At 36.6% G+C, this 18,434-nt stretch overlaps 2 protein-coding genes across 2 annotated transcripts; both read left to right on the forward strand.

Moving 5' to 3' along the window:
• The first annotated feature begins 122 nt into the window (after nucleotides 1-122).
• Cpr11 (cuticular protein 11) lies at nucleotides 123-6,346 on the forward strand. The gene is given in 5 exon segments (XM_077414869.1): nucleotides 123-2,299; nucleotides 4,109-4,184; nucleotides 4,406-4,632; nucleotides 4,634-4,706; nucleotides 5,964-6,346. Coding segments are annotated over 5 exon segments (552 nt in total). The 5' UTR covers nucleotides 123-2,284; the 3' UTR covers nucleotides 6,125-6,346.
• A 4,100-nt stretch (nucleotides 6,347-10,446) lies between these two features.
• LOC143902234 (uncharacterized) lies at nucleotides 10,447-12,611 on the forward strand. The gene is made up of 3 exons (XM_077414964.1): nucleotides 10,447-10,864; nucleotides 11,334-11,570; nucleotides 12,400-12,611. The coding sequence occupies exons 1-3, from the start codon at nucleotides 10,762-10,764 to the stop codon at nucleotides 12,552-12,554; spliced, it is 495 nt and encodes a 164-aa protein (XP_077271090.1). The 5' UTR covers nucleotides 10,447-10,761; the 3' UTR covers nucleotides 12,555-12,611.
• The last annotated feature ends 5,823 nt before the right edge of the window (nucleotides 12,612-18,434 follow it).

Consider the following 18,434-nt stretch of genomic DNA (forward strand, 5'->3'; position numbering starts at 1 on the left):
TTAATAGTCATCAAAACATTCAAAATGTGTAAATCACGTTTGTCTTACTTTTAATATACAACTAACTAGTTTAGCATAAGAGCGTATGTTTTTAGCGTAAAATCCACCGCTTTCAACAAGAAAATTGTGTAGCCGGTAAACGTGAGAGCTGTTGCTTAACTTAATTGTAATTAGGTTCACTTCGTTAAATGGCAATTGACTGTAACTTCCAAATAAAGTACCAACAAAATCCGAGCGTAACGATACGTATAGTTTTCGCGGAAAGTACCTGAACATTTATATATGTATATTCAAAAACTTTTTCCAAATAATTAATTTTTTTTTGATTACGCACAAAAGTATATGCCTTATGTGAAAACATTTCGAAACTAATTGAGCATTATAACACGGAAAATGTCAATCCATTAAATTTAAATATCTTCTCTCTCATTAAACACTATACACAATACATCCCACATAATATATTTTGTAGGTTTAATTCTGCCATCCAATTCTATAATCTGCTCCACGGTTGTGATTATTCCGTTCGCGATACATATCTGGTAGTATAATGTAAATTGCATATTATCTTTCGCGCGAGTGACGGTAGTTCCCATCACGAGCTTCCTGGGTAACGGGCTTCATCGTGAATAATTAATTTGTACGTTGCTTAGTGCGCAATGCGAATAATAAAATCTCGAAGTAAGATTAACGCGCGGTGCGTAATGCATATGCATCGGATGTAAGTAATATTGCTTGTTATTCCTGCTGTCGCGACTATCGCGCTGGGAGTTAACTGATTTGACTACTGGCCTCTCTCAGATTTGCCACGAGGTAGCGCGTAATGATGCCGCAGGAAAATTGCACGGCGGAAGAACGAGCCGGGTAATCGAAAAATCCGCGCGCGCTTTCTCCGTGTTCCTAGAGAGCGAGCACAAAAATCTCCGGTCCGCTGCGGCCGCGATTGCATTATCTTTACGGCAACGCGGATGAAAAATGTTGATTGACTATTTCGGCAATTGGCACGTGACGAATAATTTCATAAGATATTGAGGCCAGTACAGGCCGCATATTTCGAAAAATACCAAAAAATGTACGTGAACATTATTACGATTAAAACTTATATCCAAAATAAAATAAATACGTATATTTTTAAAGCAAATGTAACTGGCATGTACACAGTTATGCACGATGGAGATATCAATATCTTCTTCTCTAATATTTAATTAAAAATTGGATGCATATATATGCTTTAATAGTATAGACATAATTAAAAGTGCGATTGTAATATAAGTTTAATACAATTTTTTTAAAATTCTAGAATTTTTTCTTAAATTTTAATTAATATTAATGTGCACATATTTTATGGTTACATTAATTAAATATACATTTCTATTTTAATTAATTTGCATTTAGCAGTGAGATACTTAAAAAAATTGCTGTCCAAATATCATGTTTTTCATATATTATTACTTTCATTTCAAAACCCTTTGTCATGGATGATGTTATTCCTCAAATTCGCAAGAGAGAAACATAATTAGTCACTTCAATCAGAAATTATCAACAAGCTCGTGAATAATCATGCTTGAAATGCATCGCTTTGACAAAAGATATTGTTATTAATTATTACGTTAAAAAGAAGGTATTTGACATACAATCTCATATTGTTTACAATTCCATCACATGAGTGCACACCAGACGCAAAGGGAAAGAGAAAGAAGAAGAGAGATAGAAAATAAATTCTCATTATGTACTGATGTTCTATTCAAACGACATTATAACAATTGTTCAATCATTGAAGATCATGTAACTTTAATAGAACCGGCTTCTTTTGAATAAACATCTGCTTTTTTCATGTTTCATGAATGAAGATTCTAAAAAGTGCGTGGCATTAAATTTATATCTAAATCTCCTATTTATTTTTGAGTGTTCATAGAAAGGTGATGGACCAAGCAGAAACAGAACGTAAAAATTACTACATATTACATTTGTACATTTATTATTTCCGAGCCATTGCTTTCCCGGTCGTAAAATCGCGACGCCAATTCGTGTCTGCAATGGCGGTGACGAAAAGCAGGGTCGTACGGTGGTCGTTGTTTCAAAGAATTATTATTATTTCTACGACCCGGCTGGTCACACTTCTTACTGTGCGGTATCGGGGACTAACCGCGGGGGTATGACAAACGAATTAATGGTTAAAAGGGACCCCGTTTTTGCTTGCTCCGAGGGTGGCCGTTGCTATAAAACGATCTCGTTGCTTTCGTCTTGGAGGTAGTCCATTGGCGATTTTTGTAAAGGAAGAAACATGGCCTTTGTAAAGGTAAACTAAAGTCGATAGCGTGGTATTCGATATCGTAAAAGTTGATACGCCGCGGGCCGTAGATAGTGTAGCGCAGAACATTACTGGGGCGCTTTGGCGGAACGGAAATTCGCGTTGTAATAAGTCGGACGAAGGCATGCACACGTCGGTTATAATTACGTATTCTTGCGAACAAAATTGTGGAAGGTGTTGCATCTTTTGTGAGCGCGTTATGCCGCTGACGTCGGAATAATTGCGCATCCCGGAAAGTATTAGCGTGGAAAGCGTTGCAATGCTAGCGAGTTGCCGGGCGCTGAGTAATTTTTAGTTCACACATACGTACCTGTAATTCGCAACGTTATAACGATTATATAACGATTATATAATGATTAAAACGGAAATACAATATTTTGCCGTTATAGTGTATTAAAATCATGATTACATTATAAATTCAAACTTTTAAATGGTAATTACATTAAAATTTTGCAAGTGGTAATTATTAGCATTAATTGAAATTGTATGCAGTATAATAACGTTAATGTTAATCGAGCAATTATCAACTCTGAATAATTAAGTAGCTCTTTTTCACGTTTTTTAAAAGTGTCTTAAAGCTACATCAAGCTACAAAATACTTTGCCGTAATTAGAGAAACAGGATATTCTTAATTAAAGTTTCCAGTGTCCTTGTCTTTGCATGGCACGTAACAATTTCTTTTGAGGTCAAAATATACCGTCTAACAGGATCTTAAAAAAGTATCGTTGCACAATAGTTGTTTTAGTGAGAAAAGGCTGCATAATACTATCCATCTTTATAAAACGCTGTAAAGTCTTGTAACAAAGACCTATTGATCTTTCGCTCTAGCTTACGCATAGCATATAATGTTTCTTTTCCTTTTATTTTACGAGTTGAGTATTGGAAAAAAAGTATTAATCGTATCAGGTTAAAAGTGAGAGATACGGTCAATTGGAAACAAATATATCACAATTTAAAGCAATATTATAAAGGTAAAAAAAACTCGAAAAAGAAGATATTCCGCTCCAAAAGATTTTAATAAAACTATTTACTTCAAATGCAGCTAGAAATTTCCTGAACGGCGCATTTTATCGCGAAAAAGTCCAAAGCCTCCCCCTCCCCCCTCAACCCTTCGCTTTTCTCTCTCTTTGATATCCAATTTGTGGGAAGTGGACGGATATTAACCTTTCATGATCCGTCCGGGCAAAGAACTACAACGTGTAACGTGAAGAATAACACGGAGGGGCTCAGCACTTTTACCTGGCCGCGGGCGAAGACGCGCGCGGTCCCGACCTCAAACTCGGGACGATCGATCCAATTTCAAGTTTCGCCGATCTCATCGACCCGTAGGGCGGATTGCCGTAGCTTCCATAAAACAAATCGCCGTAGCCCAGGCCGCGCTGAACAAAGTATCACGCAGTCGTGACCGTAAAGTAGCGAGCGCGGAGTGTTTCGGAGGTCTTTATGTGGGCGGTAAAAGCGTCTCGGCGAGTCCGTTCTGGCGCACATATTCGGAACGGAAGAATAATGGCGAGACTTTTTTCGGTAATTTTCTACTACACGCCACCACTGCACACAGCGTCGCGTCGGTGCGATGAAAATGAATTTTGCTTCCTGCGCGCTGTTCCTTCCTCTCTCTCTTTCGCTCTCTCGCTTCCTCTGTCCTTCTCTTTCTTTCTCTCTTCCTCGATTAGATTTAAGAGATTAACTTTTCCAATTATTCGCGGCCACCAATTTACCTTTAACAGCGAACAGTACTTCACGGGCGGCGTTGTCGGCCGCTTACATGACGCTCGAATGTCTCTCCTCGCTTTGCAGGAATTGATTGTCTGCGTCGTCTTCGTCGCTGTCGTTGTTAAGAGCTTCCCCGGGATGTACGAGGAAAATGCGGTGGGTGAGTGTCTCTCGTTTAATTCAGGGAATCGGTCACTCGAGGAGGTAATTACGCGTACCTATCGGTAAAAGGTGTCGATTCGCACGAATTCATCTTAGTACTCTCACTTGTTAAAAACTTTACATTATAGACTTAAATTTTGTTAAAATTGCAATGAGATATTTGCATTGATTATTTAAGAAAATCGAGAATATAATAGTTTCATATAAAATCAATTGTAGAGGAAGACAAGGACGACGAGGAACGGACCGCAGACATAGATCGCAACGAACACGGCAGTCATGATCACGACGAAAAACGGACCGCAGATATAGATCGCAACGGACATGGCGGTCATGATCACGCGTACTCGTATCATCATTTTCTCGGACCAGTGATAGGCCTTCACGAAGAGATATCTTGGAAAGATAAGCATGGGCACCATCATCACGACTACAAGGCTCATCCTAAAGTACAAATATGCCTATGGTGTGGACAATCATCATACTAAAAACCATCGCGGACAGAAGGAACACCGTGACGGTAAGTAAGAGTACTCTCGATATTCTCAATCTAAGGCTTTAAAATCTGTAATTTTTATATTACGTTAATATCGTTATCGCGCGTCATCCCGATACGTTGCATAAGAGAATAACTCAGCTCCTTTTTAAATAAAAACTGAAAAATAATAGTTTTTTTACTATTGCTGTTAATAATTATGAATAATTATTGACCACGTAAAGCTGATACCTTCATACACCCTTCTGATAATTCTAATATTGATATTGAAGGTGTTTCCTGAATATTTCTGTATTTAAACTTACCAAAGATTGCTATATTAAGAATGTTAATTTGAAAATCGATATTCTATTTAATATCACGTCCGTGCAGCATCAATTTCTCTTATTGTCAAAGTATCGATATAGCAACCCTAGATGTATCGCACAATACTGATCCGGACTCTGCAGAGAGGTAGTGAAATGCAATTCGATCTCGCGCTCTTAATTAGAATCTCGAAGTAATTGGATATCTAGCCCTGCTCTTAATTAGAACCTAGGAAAGACCGAGTTCGTTTCTTACCACGGTGTATTGCGCGGCCCGTTGTGCTGGATACATTCGTTACTCTTCTGGCGCGCTTTTCGTAAAAATGCGAGAACCTCTTCGCGCTTCATATTCGGCGTGCGCCTGTTAAATTTAATTGTGACTGATACGAGAAAGAGAGAGAGAGAGAGAGAGAGAGAGAGAGAGAGAGAGAGGGAGAGAGAAAGAGAGCATAGGAGTTTATTACGCACTCGTTGGCAAGAGCTCTCTCGCAAAGCCGGCGAATGAAATGCACGGAGCTTACGGCGAAGCTGTTCCGATACGGCGTATCTCGGAAACGTGTAACAGCCTGCGTAAACGCGAATTTAATTGGAACGTATGGAGAGATACACGCGTTTCTATTATATCTTCATTCAGTCTAAATACTATTCTTACTTCCACTCCGTATAAATAACACTATATTGCTCCGATAAACATCACAAAAAGCATAATAAATTATGGAGGATAAATTTTCGTTTTTTTTGCTACCGCGAACAAATTATTTAAACATCTCTAATTTAAAAGAATTTTGTTAATTTTACTTCCTATGTGATTTCATACACCTTAAAATATTCAAATATGTCTACAATATTTTGCTTTTGTAATTCTCTATAAAAACAAGCAATCATAAATAGATGATAAGACCTGGTCTCGTTAGACATCATTAATTCTAATCAAATATGTAATTATTAATTATCTTGTTTATGATGTAAACCATAGGCAAACATGTGGAGGGCGAATATCACATCCATGAGCCTGGTGGTAATGTCAGGAGTGTAAAATATTATGCTGATCCTCACGGCGGGTTTTATGCCGAAGTTCATAACTACGGCGGGAATGATCATTCAGGTAGCACATATGGTGGTCATAAACATCGATAGTTGCAAAATATCATAATGAATAATTATCGATAAAATGATTTATGAAAAAGCTAAGGTTGACTAACGAGGATAACGCTGTAAGCAAGCCTGCATTCTGTACAAACTCGATCGTAGCCAATATATATTATTGTTAAATACTTGTTTTTACGTTTTGTGAATTATATGTGTTGTTAAAATATAATCGTTAAATATCTTACCTCTTATAGTAAATAGAAACATATTGTATGTGTGTATCAATAAAAGATGTTATCACATTATTAATGACCTGTATATTAATTATTACACGTAAATATTCTTTTAAACTTAATTTCAATTCTTTATACTTTTTAATAATAAACGCTGTATTTATAAATTATCAAAATTTTTCAGTAAAAAAGAAAACAAAGTTCAAATTTATTAGAAAAATATGAGACTATCAGGATACTATGACGTAATTTCTACATCAAGATGTATCAATATAAAAATGTCAGGACCCCCCACTTGTTAATTTCGAAGTGGACCTTCCTTTGGAATTCATTCCTGGTTTTCTCGCAATGATCTCGTGATCTCGTTTCATCAAAACGAGCCGAGGGCCGCTTGCTCAGTTTCTGCTGACCGAATGCAACGAGTTGGCCGATCTCTCTCATCAGCACGCCGCAACATGTTTTTATCCAATCACGTTCCCGCGCGCCCTTGACCTCTCGAGTCAGCAACGCGCGACGGACCGACGGGCGGTGGCGATCCGGGGCCGTCGAAAAGCGTTATAGGAAGTGCAAAATTCACCGCGGTAGGGAAATCGATGTGGCGTGACGAGGGTGAAAGGAGCGAGCCGAAATTTCGTCGAACAATCGCGGCGAACGGGATTGGTCGTTCTATAAGAAGATCGGTCGACCATTGTATTACTGACCCAGGCCCTGCCAATTTTGTTACCAATTTCGTCGCCAATTTCGTTGCCAATCTCGCTGGTTTCTAACGCGGATAATCGTATTGCGCAAACGCTTCGACAATTTCTATTAAGTTCTCTTAGCGGAGACTACAGCTGTGTATAGACGTGGACCGGCGCTGAGATAGAAACGTTAAATTTCCCGGAGCGAGCAGCCCATCAGGGTTTCACATTTCGCAACATTTCCGAGCTTATAATCCTTGCCCTCGGTTTCGACTAACAACCGGTTGGATTGTTATTACTATCATCAATGTAATAATATAAATAAGATTTGAGTATTACGAACACAGTTATAAACATTTCTCTTTTTCGTTCTTTCCAGTTGTATGAAAATTTTATAAATACAGAAACTTCGTAGCATGTTTTATCAGTCAGAAATAATGATGAGTATTCTCACGTTTGTCAGCTACATGAACAATATTTCATGCAAGACTGTTCTTAAAAGGAATAGAGATTTCAATGTAGATTTTATACGCGAGATTATGTAATTTTACACATATAACCTGTGTGCATGCTCACTACTCGTCATCCAATTTTACACGCTATGGTATCTTTCGAGCCAGACTCGCTCGAAATTGCCGCATCGAAGATCGCGACAATCAGGAAGACTTATTAGCATAATTGACGTTCCTCTAGTGTGCTCGCTGCACCGTCCAAGGAATATGATTTTAACTCGAATGTCGCGGTTGCTCATCAAGCATAGCAGTTTGAGTGAAAACCGTGAGTGCCATACGGGTCTTTACATGCCTCCGTATTCTCTTTGAACCTTCGCTAGGATGGAGTATGTTAATGACATGGTTCACGCTCCCGTCACATATATCCTCGTCCACATGTTACCCGAATAGCGGTTGCTACGTTATGCTTATAAATTCTTAACTCTTAAAACGCACAAAGCAAGAAAACAAAATTAATTAATTAATTAATTTACTAATTAAATAATCTACCCATATAAAATTAACAAATTTTTGGGAAATGCGTGAAAAATATAATTTTTATAATTTTGTTTATTCAAGATAAATAAGATATATATTAATTAAGAATGTATTTTAGAGTATTATAAACACGTCATTTCATCCGGTATTAAATACCACAGGGAACGGAACTGGACCACCATGAAGAGACCGCGCAGATAAGGGAAAATGACAGTACATTTCAACAGATTGATAAGGTCACGCAAGCAAGATCAGATACGTCGTAATCTCTTGGAGATGTTAATCTGCGTACGAGACTGATAGTTAGCTCAGATTAATGCCGCGTATCTAATATACATGTCGATTACGCTGGTTGTGCATAGTAAGGAGACGCGTCGACGGAAGATGCTGTTCGTGATTGCGGAGATTGTCACGCGTGTATAAGCGTAATGTCAAGTGCGCGTGACTTTGCAATGTAGGAAAATGTGAGAGTTGTATCTATATTTAATTCAGAACTCTATCCGTGTGTCTCGCGCGCTCACTTGAGTGAGTGCACCGTCATTTCTCGCCCGTACCTTGACGCCTTGACAGCGAATAGATATCTCCGTATCCGATAACTCACTGTCTCGTACAAAGCCATTGTAATGCCAAACATATTGCTTGTAGCCTCTTACTGTCATGTAATCACTAATTTGTTGCAAGATCCTTGTTAGTATACGCTAATTGGAACGGTAAGTTAATCGGCTCTTGATCACTTGCCGTTCGATCGAAGAAAACAGAGGACTAATTATTATTATTTTTTTTTAATATAATGCAGAAAAAAATTAAAAACGTAAAATTAATGCAAAATTAATTTATCGAGCAACCGAGTGTGCCTATACCTGTTATTTCACTTTTTCGCTTTATTAAACATAATTGTCGATAACTGATGTCACTCTCCGAGAGATCGATCAAGATCAGCACAAATATCAGCGGGGGAAAGCAACAAATTGGATTAAGTTATGTGCAAAGGGAGCGCAAGCTAGATATCATTAATGCGACGCTATATATGCTCCTTCAATACGAATGCGCGTAGCGGCGTCCAGCGCGGATCGATACGATTATACTAAAGCAAATGGACGGATTACGAGTTGACTGCGAGATTGTTCTTTTTCAGGCATGAGGCGGCGAGATAGTTATTTCTGAGTCTAAATCTAGTCTCTCGGTGCAAATACAGCCCCATTGGGATCTTCGGTGAGAAAAGCTGCGCTTCAGCCTTTGGGTTTCGCAGCTGCTTCTGCAATTAGCGAAATTGCGAATCATTTCGCAAATATGTATAAAGTAATCAAAATACGTACAAAGTGATGTTGATTTTTATGCAAAATGGAGATTATTGAAACGGTTTCTCTTTACCTCGCACAATCCAAACCGCTGACATCGGAGAGTTTGACTTTATTTGAATCATCGGATATGCCCATGACGCGCGTTCACTTTGCCTTTCCGACGCGGAGGCAACGGAGTTACGGATGAGAAGGTTAAATCTCTGATATCAAGCGTATCACGTGCTTGAATTTCATCACGGTGCATGCGTTACACGTGTAACGCATTTGTAGCGTAAATAGGTTATTGTTACGCGCGACGCGAGTGAAATTTTCCGATAATGAAGCTAGTCGTTGCGATCTGGAAGGTGACAGCGGCTATTAAACTAATGGCAATCGGTCTTAATGATTTAATTATCAATTACTGCCATTTTTGTCGCAGCGCAGTAATTGCTATGCATTCAATTCGTCTCTAAAATCACTGATTTATCTAAAAATCGTAACCAATGATTTCTTTTCTGACATGAAGATTATATTATTAAAACTATTAAAAGAAATCTGCAAAAAGCAAACCGTTAAAATAACACGCTTTTTCTGAATAAAAGTTTATTATATAAAGGATCAATATTTATTTAAAATGTATTAATTATACACACTGCAAATCTGTTATGCAAAGTGTGTTATTTTAGCTGAAGCTCTTTTACATCACATTTCTTACCGTTTTAAATCACGTCATTTATAATTCATTAAACGTATTACTAATTTAATATGATTAAACGCGTTTTTTAAATGACGTAATTTAACACATAAAAAACTATGTAAAAAGAGCTTCAGTCTGATGTGTTGTTTTAGATGTTTATGCGTGTAAAAATAACATACTTAGATTTGCAGTGTAATCATCTCTAATATTGTAAATATTTTACCTTTATTTAATCTCCCTGTGTTTTCCAATTTAAAAATTATAAAATCTATAATACTTTTATTAAAACAATAAATAAATTAATCCATCTGCTTTCAATATTTTCAATTATGAATGTTTATTTTTCAAGAACTGATTCAAACTATCTATATGTATATAGAAATATATAATACACCATCATGTGTAAAAATAAATAAAAAAATCAGATTTTTTGAAAAAATAAGGAAATTCAATATGTACAATAAAAGAGTTAATTTTTTTTAGGTCTCAAATGATCCATTATCTTATTCGAACATTGCCATCGAGTTTCGATGCTCCGCCACGATCGCCAATAAAAGCCAACCGTTTCGAGACTTTTGGAAAAAAAAACCTCTTTCGTATAACGCAATCGATTGTTGTTTCAACGAGACAGGCATCCTGCATCCACATGCGTGGCGTTCGCTATAGCGGCGTTTCACCGCAGGAGTGCCCAATCTTATGCATAGGAAAGCGATTGGTTCATTGCACGTCGTGTTTTTGTCATTCGCAGGAACCGTTCTATACGTCCCACTAAATAACCTAACGGTGGCGAAATTCTTCCAGCAAAAATGAACGCTGGTGAGCACTATATAAAACTTTCATCGGTATCGACAAAAATATCATTCGCATTTTATAGGAATCAATGCGAACATCAAAAGCATGGCTATGAAGGTTTGTGAAGTTTGTTGTTGAAGTTTGATATGTTCATAACTAATCATTATTGCAGTCTAAACATAATATGATATATTTCAAGCTTCATTTAATTTTACTGCACATTTGATAAATAATAGAATAAAATCTTTTGCATAAATTCCTATCAACGCTAAAAATACAAAAAATTATTTTCTTGTTAACTGTTTAAAATAAAGTATCGTCGACTTTTTTACACATTTTGTATGCTTTTAATGTATAATACTAATGTTTTATGTATTTTATTTTGCTGCAACTTTTTTTATCGAGTTCTAAACTGATATGAGCTTTTTTATTGGATCATAACAACTTGTTTATCACAGCTTCCTCATAATCCATAAAGTAGAAAGTTCTCACTTACAGTGGAGAAATGTTTTTAAGTGCAAAATCCCAAACTTTGTTCCATTTTTTTATACGGAAGTACATGTAAATGGCAACAATTTGTCGGCAGCTTGCCCTGTTATTGGCTGTATTGGCCCTTGCAACTATTCAAAGCGGATTGGCAGGGCCGCTCACAGTTTCGCGCACTTTCATCGACCGGTGATAGGACCCGGGCACGAAGTGATTGTCTACGATAAGCACGGTCATCATCATGTAGACTATGTCGCTCATCCCAACTATGAGTTCGCGTATGGAGTTGAGGATCGTCACACTGGCGATTACCATGGACAGAAAGAACACAGAGACGGTAAGTCGGATTTCCTCTTTAATTTATATAAAATTACCGTTGGCATACGTTTGCAAACATGGCATTAAAAAGAAAAATTATAATTATAAATGCAGTATTGTTTGTAAGCTAAAGGAGATTGCAGTTAATTAATTGCTTAAATTGTGATAAAATTATTACTTTATGTTACGCAGAATTTGTAATTTTTTCGTATTATATTTGTCCTTTTATCAAGAGTAATGTAAACGTTATTGTTTAATGTATATGACCAACTATATTTACAATTTAGTCGTTTTTAACGATATATTGAACTACGTAAATTATTCAGCATCAAACTTATTAAAATTTATGTAATCATGCAAAGAGTTGTTGAATTTTTTACGATACTCGCGCAACAGCGTGGAAAATGCCGCGGTCTAAATGTTACCAAAAGTTTATGAAAAATTTCGATAAAAGTTTGTCTGGCGGATCTTCGTCGGGACGGGGAGATATTCGAAAGTGCAACACTGAATCGCAATAAGCCGGGCATAGAGCCGCGCATTTAAACTTATCGACACAGTTATTTTTTCTCGTCAATCACGTTTTTTTAATTTTTGTATAAAACTATGTCGGTGGTTACAGATTATACATTACGGGGTCAGATTACACGGCAGTATGCTTCGGTGCGCTTCATTTTAATTAAACATCGCGGTAGTCATATTGACGTAAAATATATATGATATAATATGCGGCATGCGCATTACGGTAATATCGACGACACATCCATGGGTTTAATTCTTTGCAATTAATGCACGTTTACAAGCGGTCACTACATCCATCGTATATTGCAAAAGTAGTTTTTCGTTCGCAGGAAAAAAGGTCGTCGGTGAATACACCGTCAAGGAACCGGGTGGTAATATCAGGACCGTGACCTACCACACTGATCCGCACGGAGGATTTTTTGCTCACGTCCACAACTCCGGAGGTAATAACCATCATGGTGGTACATATGGTGGGCACCACTGAAGGCATCAAGAAACCCAAGTGTGATATACGACGGTAAAACGCTTAACCCAAGTCACTTCTGGCCTTGCGTTATAATTGTTAAATAAATATTTGCTATTCTCAAATTTTCTGTTTTCATTTTCATCGTCTACCTTGACATAAAAAAATTGTAGAAATACGAAGCACATAGAAAACTGCTTGTCGCGCAAAATTCTTTAATTATAAACCGTAATTAAAACTTTCTTTAATTTTTTTACTCTGTGACTTTAATTAAAACAATTCTGTTATGTTTTAACTCTTGAAATATTAAATGAATGTAATGAAAAGCTTTTTTTTTTCAAGAAAAAATTTATATTTGTATTTTTGTTGCATAAATTTAGAGAGATATGCGCTCCTATATTAAGATACATTGCATATAAAGTTACAAATAGAATCTATCTGAAATAATACGAATACATCGTCCAAAGTAGGCTTTATTGTTTATATATCATATTTTAGATATATATCAGATTTCCACCGTCATTGCGGCTTCGCTTATGTAATCGAAAGCGTTATTACTTACGAAATAGCAACGGCGATTCAAAAGTGTAGGCAGAACAAATAAATGGACAGATTGCGTGTATATAGGTCTAGCTCAATGAGCGAGTGAGGTGTTCTAAGCTTCGGCGAACATATTGGGTCACGTATTGAGACTAGCGCGATCGCTATCACGCGAATAGACTAGCAGAAATTGAATTGCACTTGCGGAGGTTATACGTGCTATTGAATAGTGTGTATCACCATTATCGCATTAGAAGGTATATGTTAAAAGAACAATTTAAGTAATTCAGAAGCTCTGTAACTGTTAACTGCAATGTGATTTCATGTCTGAGGAGACGTCTCATTGTTTTAAGTTAATGAGTATTTAAGGAGAGAACTTTGTGAGTAGGAACAATTAAAATTACATTTTAATCTATACGTTTGATAAATCTTTGATACAAGATTATTTGCGCCTTGGTTAGCGAATTCCTTTGTCAACTGCAGTAATTATCTTTAACATTTTTTGCTCAGCTAATTAATAGTTAGTTGATGGGTTCAGTGCATTATTATTTAATATTCTTAGGAAGAAGAAAAACTAATTGTAAATATTGACGTAATTTTTCAAAAATAATTTGAAGATCGGTCTTATAATGAGTCCTTAAGTATAATGGAATAAATATTTATGCGCACGCGGTGTAGGCATATCTGATGAGATGAAATTTTAATCACTAGAGGTTCGCTTAAAAGGATGAAATTAAGATGCTGCTCTTTGAGTCAGAAGAGATACTGCGCCGAGAAAGAGAGCGCCGTTTCTCGAAGAAACGAGCGAAACTTAAATGTCGAGAAAGAGCTAACTCAGGAGGGGGGGGAGCGTAGCTGTTTGGCGTCAGACAACGTATTAATTTTTCAGGGCGCATCAAAGATGCGAGTGAAAATTAACCTGCCGCATGCACCATCGACTTTCAAAGGCAAGTATATTTTGTATCGAGCGCATAAATGCGTAAGATGACTTTGAAACACGGGGCTGAGTTAACGCCTGTTTACAAATTCTTTTGAAAACGCGGTTAGACTGATTATTCTGCGCGAAGCAGAGCTCGAAAGAATAAATCACGGACGCGAATGCACGGCGTGCTCGGGCCCCGTATATTACGCGAATAATCACGATTGATCATCGCGGGGCGGAAGAAAACTGCGGAAGATGATATATGAACGGCGAAACGTACAGCGCGCACGTGGTTTCAATGATTCCATTTACGTGAACGATAATACGCCCAGTCTTTCCCCGTATCGAAACTCTCTTGCTTTTCCTTCTTTCTCTTTTATTTCTTCCTTCCTCCCCTTCCCTTCTTTTTTTACACAATTCACTGCCATGCTCTTAGGACCGCATGCAGTTACGAAAAGGCTGCGTGTTTTCTGATTTTCCCTTGCTCCTGGAAGTGACAAATGAAATTTTGCGCGTCTCCATTTTCGTCGCAGAAAAAAAAGACAATCCCAAAAATACTTCTCCAACTCCAATGAGAAGGATAATTTCATCGACGTGTGTTATTTCGGTCACTGCCGTTCTTCCTTCCCTTCTGATTTGCTCGACGACTTGACGCCGTCTTGCGAACACTAGGCAATCTACAGAGCTGGATTGTATTATCTAGATAGAGTTCTACAAATTCGACAGGAATGGGGTATTAGCGAAACGTAGGTATTATTCGGGACGAAGAACTGTTTAAATCAAACGATTTTAGAAACACAGCACTTAAAATCTCTTTTGACTATATACATATATTGTTTTGTGGTTTATATTTTTAAATTATCTATCTCTTTTATATATACATATATATATATATATATTTTATAGTAAGTAAACTGTTGTTGTAAAAATAAAAAAAATAGATCGGAAAAGGTGGAAGAAGTTCTTTGAATGAGATCTGGAAGAAGATCTTTGAAGAAGATAAATAATCTGAATTAAAACGCGCGGAAAAAATAATTTACATTTCTCCGCGCGTAAGAAATCTTAAGATAGCGATCTAACATTTTTAATCACCATTTCTCGTTAAATTTTATTTGAAATACTGCTATATAAATATAATATCGTTCAGTTTGAAGCAATTAAATTAATTCATTCATAACATAATAATACACGAAAAACAAAGACAATAATGCAAAGCTTAATGTGGAAAGTATAAAGTATTATATTAATTACTTAAAATTATCGCATTACACGTAAAATACGTTTAGAAAATCCCAGAATTTTGGAGTCTAATGCGTTAAAAAAGTGGTTTTTGGTTATAAAATCTTTAATTCGGCCCTGAGCACAAGACCATAGCACCCCCCGTCCAAGCGTAGCCACATTCAGACGTCGTCACGTAAGGGGGATGGAGGCGGGTTGTCGGAAACAGCCGGTGGCAATAATGCGAGATGGACGTGATAGGGTGCGATCGATTTTCTCGATCTCGAGGGAACGGACTCCTTATTATTCCGACTGAGGCCGAGGCACTCTCAAGAAAGCGTTGTTATTCGATTCCGGCCGGCGTCGCTCATTCCCTCGAATCCGCAGCCGCCGCAGCCATCCCCCTTTCGCTCCTTATTTCCTTAGCCTACTTCGTGGCCGTAAAAATCCAATTCATCCCGAGACGCTGGACAGGAATAAGAGTATTCCGAGAACGTCGTCGACGTTGTCATCACGTTCGTACAGGCAAAGGGCATAACAAACCGCCGCGCCGCACGTCGAATCGAATTACCCCCCGAAGAAATTCAGCGATCGAAAATCGTTGGCGTTAAAAGGTATCCGGCGAGTTCACCACATGGCTATAAATCTATACAGGGTGTACGGTAAATCGTGGCACAATCGGCGAGGAAGCGCTTTCTCGTGAAAGCTTAAAATCACAAGATAAATTTTCTTTATTGACCAGAATAGAGAAAATTTGTAGAGAATATTTTGGAGAAAAATGATAATCGTGAACGTGAAAATTATGACGTCTATTAAATATTTTTGTTTGTGAAAGAATTTTGTGCAATAGAAGAATAGTAGATAGTATTTTTAAAAATTGTATATCACAAAGTTATAAAGAATTGCATATTATTCGTTTGTATACATAGATTTCCCCTTTATCTGGGTCTGAACTTATTATTTATGTAGGAAATAGGCGTTATCGCGTTTCAAAATCATCGTCATTCAGAAACGATCCCTATAGGTCTGCCGCTCGGGAGGAGAGTTTCACGGGTTCGTCGGCTTAAAGTGCCTTCACAAAAAGACCATTATAAATTCCATTAATACTTGCCGGGCATTCGAGCCGAGCCGGGAGTTTAATTATCTCGTGGGCAGCCTCCTCTGTCCGCGCGGCGCTAAGTAAAGAGGGACGATACGCTGAATTAAGTAAGACTCGATAAAACGATCGTCAAGAATTAACAGGTCAACTCGCATTCTCTCGGTATAGAGGTTACTTTTCAATTTACGACATATATTACCGCGGCTTTTTCGACACCGCCATACGTTAACTTAACTGTGGGTTATAAATCAGACACAGTTCTCTTTAGCTTTTACGGTGAAGATTTACGATTGTCAGCATTTAATCTTGGTAGTGTTAGAACCGACGCTTAATGGTACCGATCAATTAAATTAACAGTTGACTGTCAATTAATATTTAGCATACCATGCACGTTTCAATGAACCAATTTTTTCTTTTTTTCACGTTTTTCAACTTTTATATCTTTTCGTGATTATTCGTTAATATGTTCGTTAATAGGCAAATGATACTTTTTAGATTTAAAATAACATAATTTAAAATATTACATGTCACATATTTATTGCAATAATAATTATCAAGTATGCTAGTAGATGAACGAACCAACAACGTGATATAAATAATAATCAATTGTGAGAGGAAATCCTCGACTCTCGTTGGAAATTCTTAAAAGCACTTCCTATTTATTAATCTAAAGAGTCTACTTTTCAAACGGTACACAAAGTCTGAAAGAGAGAAAGAGAGAGAGAGAGAGAGAGAGAGCTTCGCAAATATGTTTATAAAGTGAGGACTCTTTTTGCTTTACGGCATGTAGTAGCGGCTGGCGAGGTAACGATTTTCTTCCGTCGTGGATATACTTTGTTTTCTTAGGATGCAGCCTGATCAGAACAGAAGTTACGAACTACTTCATTGTAAAGTTCCCGACAAGGATAACGATCAGTTAGTAACGCCAGGACTCTCTTTTATTATAGGATTTATAAAGTAAGATGCTGTGTCAGCGAAAATGCAAAGACAAGAAAATCACTTCGTGATGCATTTTCTATCGAACTATATTTTGCGCATTTTTGTTTAAACGTAATCTTATTTTAATAAAATAGATATTTTTCGAAAAAATTTATCGCAGAATATATAAATCCAGCGCTCTCTCAAAAATAGAACGAAAAATTTAATTATTTTAATTAAAGATTGGAGTTCATTTTTCTTTTATGCAATTTGCGTTAAGAATATGAGAGATTACTTCAAACCAATAAATAATCTTGTCATAAATAATCAAAATTAAGAGATTTTTCATTTTTTTATTTAAGAAAGATCTTAAATAAATAAAAAAAATTTATTTAATGTAAAATAAGTATCGCTTAGGAACTGAAACTTAAGAATTTGTTACATAATGCAACGATACATGACCAAGATGAACGTGCAAAACACTTGACTTTTAGTGTGTTCATCAGAACAAGAAAGCACGAAGTTCTCTTGAAAGAACATTTTATGAGACTAGTTCTTTGGGAGGTTCGATCACAATGGCATGCCATTATCAACATGCTTCAAAGGCCAATTGAGACTTTGGCTTATCGGCTATTATCAGCTTAATTCGTTTCCATTTAACTTTTGTAACATTAGTCGTCCAGTTTTCCAAGCGATCTACACGATTCATAAATTCTAATCCAATTATAAACGTGAAAAAATTTCAAAAGTTTTATTCTTTAATTAACATCCAATTAACTGATTCTTTTGAAAGATAATGTCATTATATATCATTATATTACAATTTTTATAATAACTTGTAATCTACTGATTTTTATGCGTAAATTGCCTAAATAAATGTGCAACATTACAAATGTGTATTTGTTATTAATAATAGTTGAATATCGATATGCTAATTAAATTAATGTCACAAGTAATTAGGAAACTAGCAATGTTGAGCTTATCTTTATATATTTTTAATTTTTTTGTTCTTTGCAATTCGCAGATTGTATGATACGTTATATGCTCTTCTGATTTCAGCCGAAGATTCGATTCTTATCATAATTACTTGTTCTCATTTACGTCAGTTCTTTGTTTAACTGGAACTACTTCTGGATTCGAATGACGTTCCAATTATCGCAGTCGCGGATCTGTCGACGTTTTCAATGGAATGAAAAGTAAAATC

Source organism: Temnothorax americanus, unplaced genomic scaffold (assembly GCF_048541705.1).
Source record: "Temnothorax americanus isolate GAGA-0224 unplaced genomic scaffold, ASM4854170v1 Scaffold39, whole genome shotgun sequence".
Classification (NCBI taxonomy): domain Eukaryota; kingdom Metazoa; phylum Arthropoda; class Insecta; order Hymenoptera; family Formicidae; genus Temnothorax; species Temnothorax americanus.

What these genes read in the sequence shown, in the direction of transcription:
- LOC143902234 (XM_077414964.1), top strand. Translation starts at nt 10,762, where the DNA reads ATGAACGCTGGTGAGCACTATATAAAACTTTCATCGGTATCGACAAAA. An exon ending in TCAAAAGCATGGCTATGAAG is followed by an intron (nt 10,865 to 11,333) that starts GTTTGTGAAGTT and finishes ATTTGTCGGCAG; the next exon opens with CTTGCCCTGTTATTGGCTGT. An exon ending in ACAGAAAGAACACAGAGACG is followed by an intron (nt 11,571 to 12,399) that starts GTAAGTCGGATT and finishes TTTCGTTCGCAG; the next exon opens with GAAAAAAGGTCGTCGGTGAA.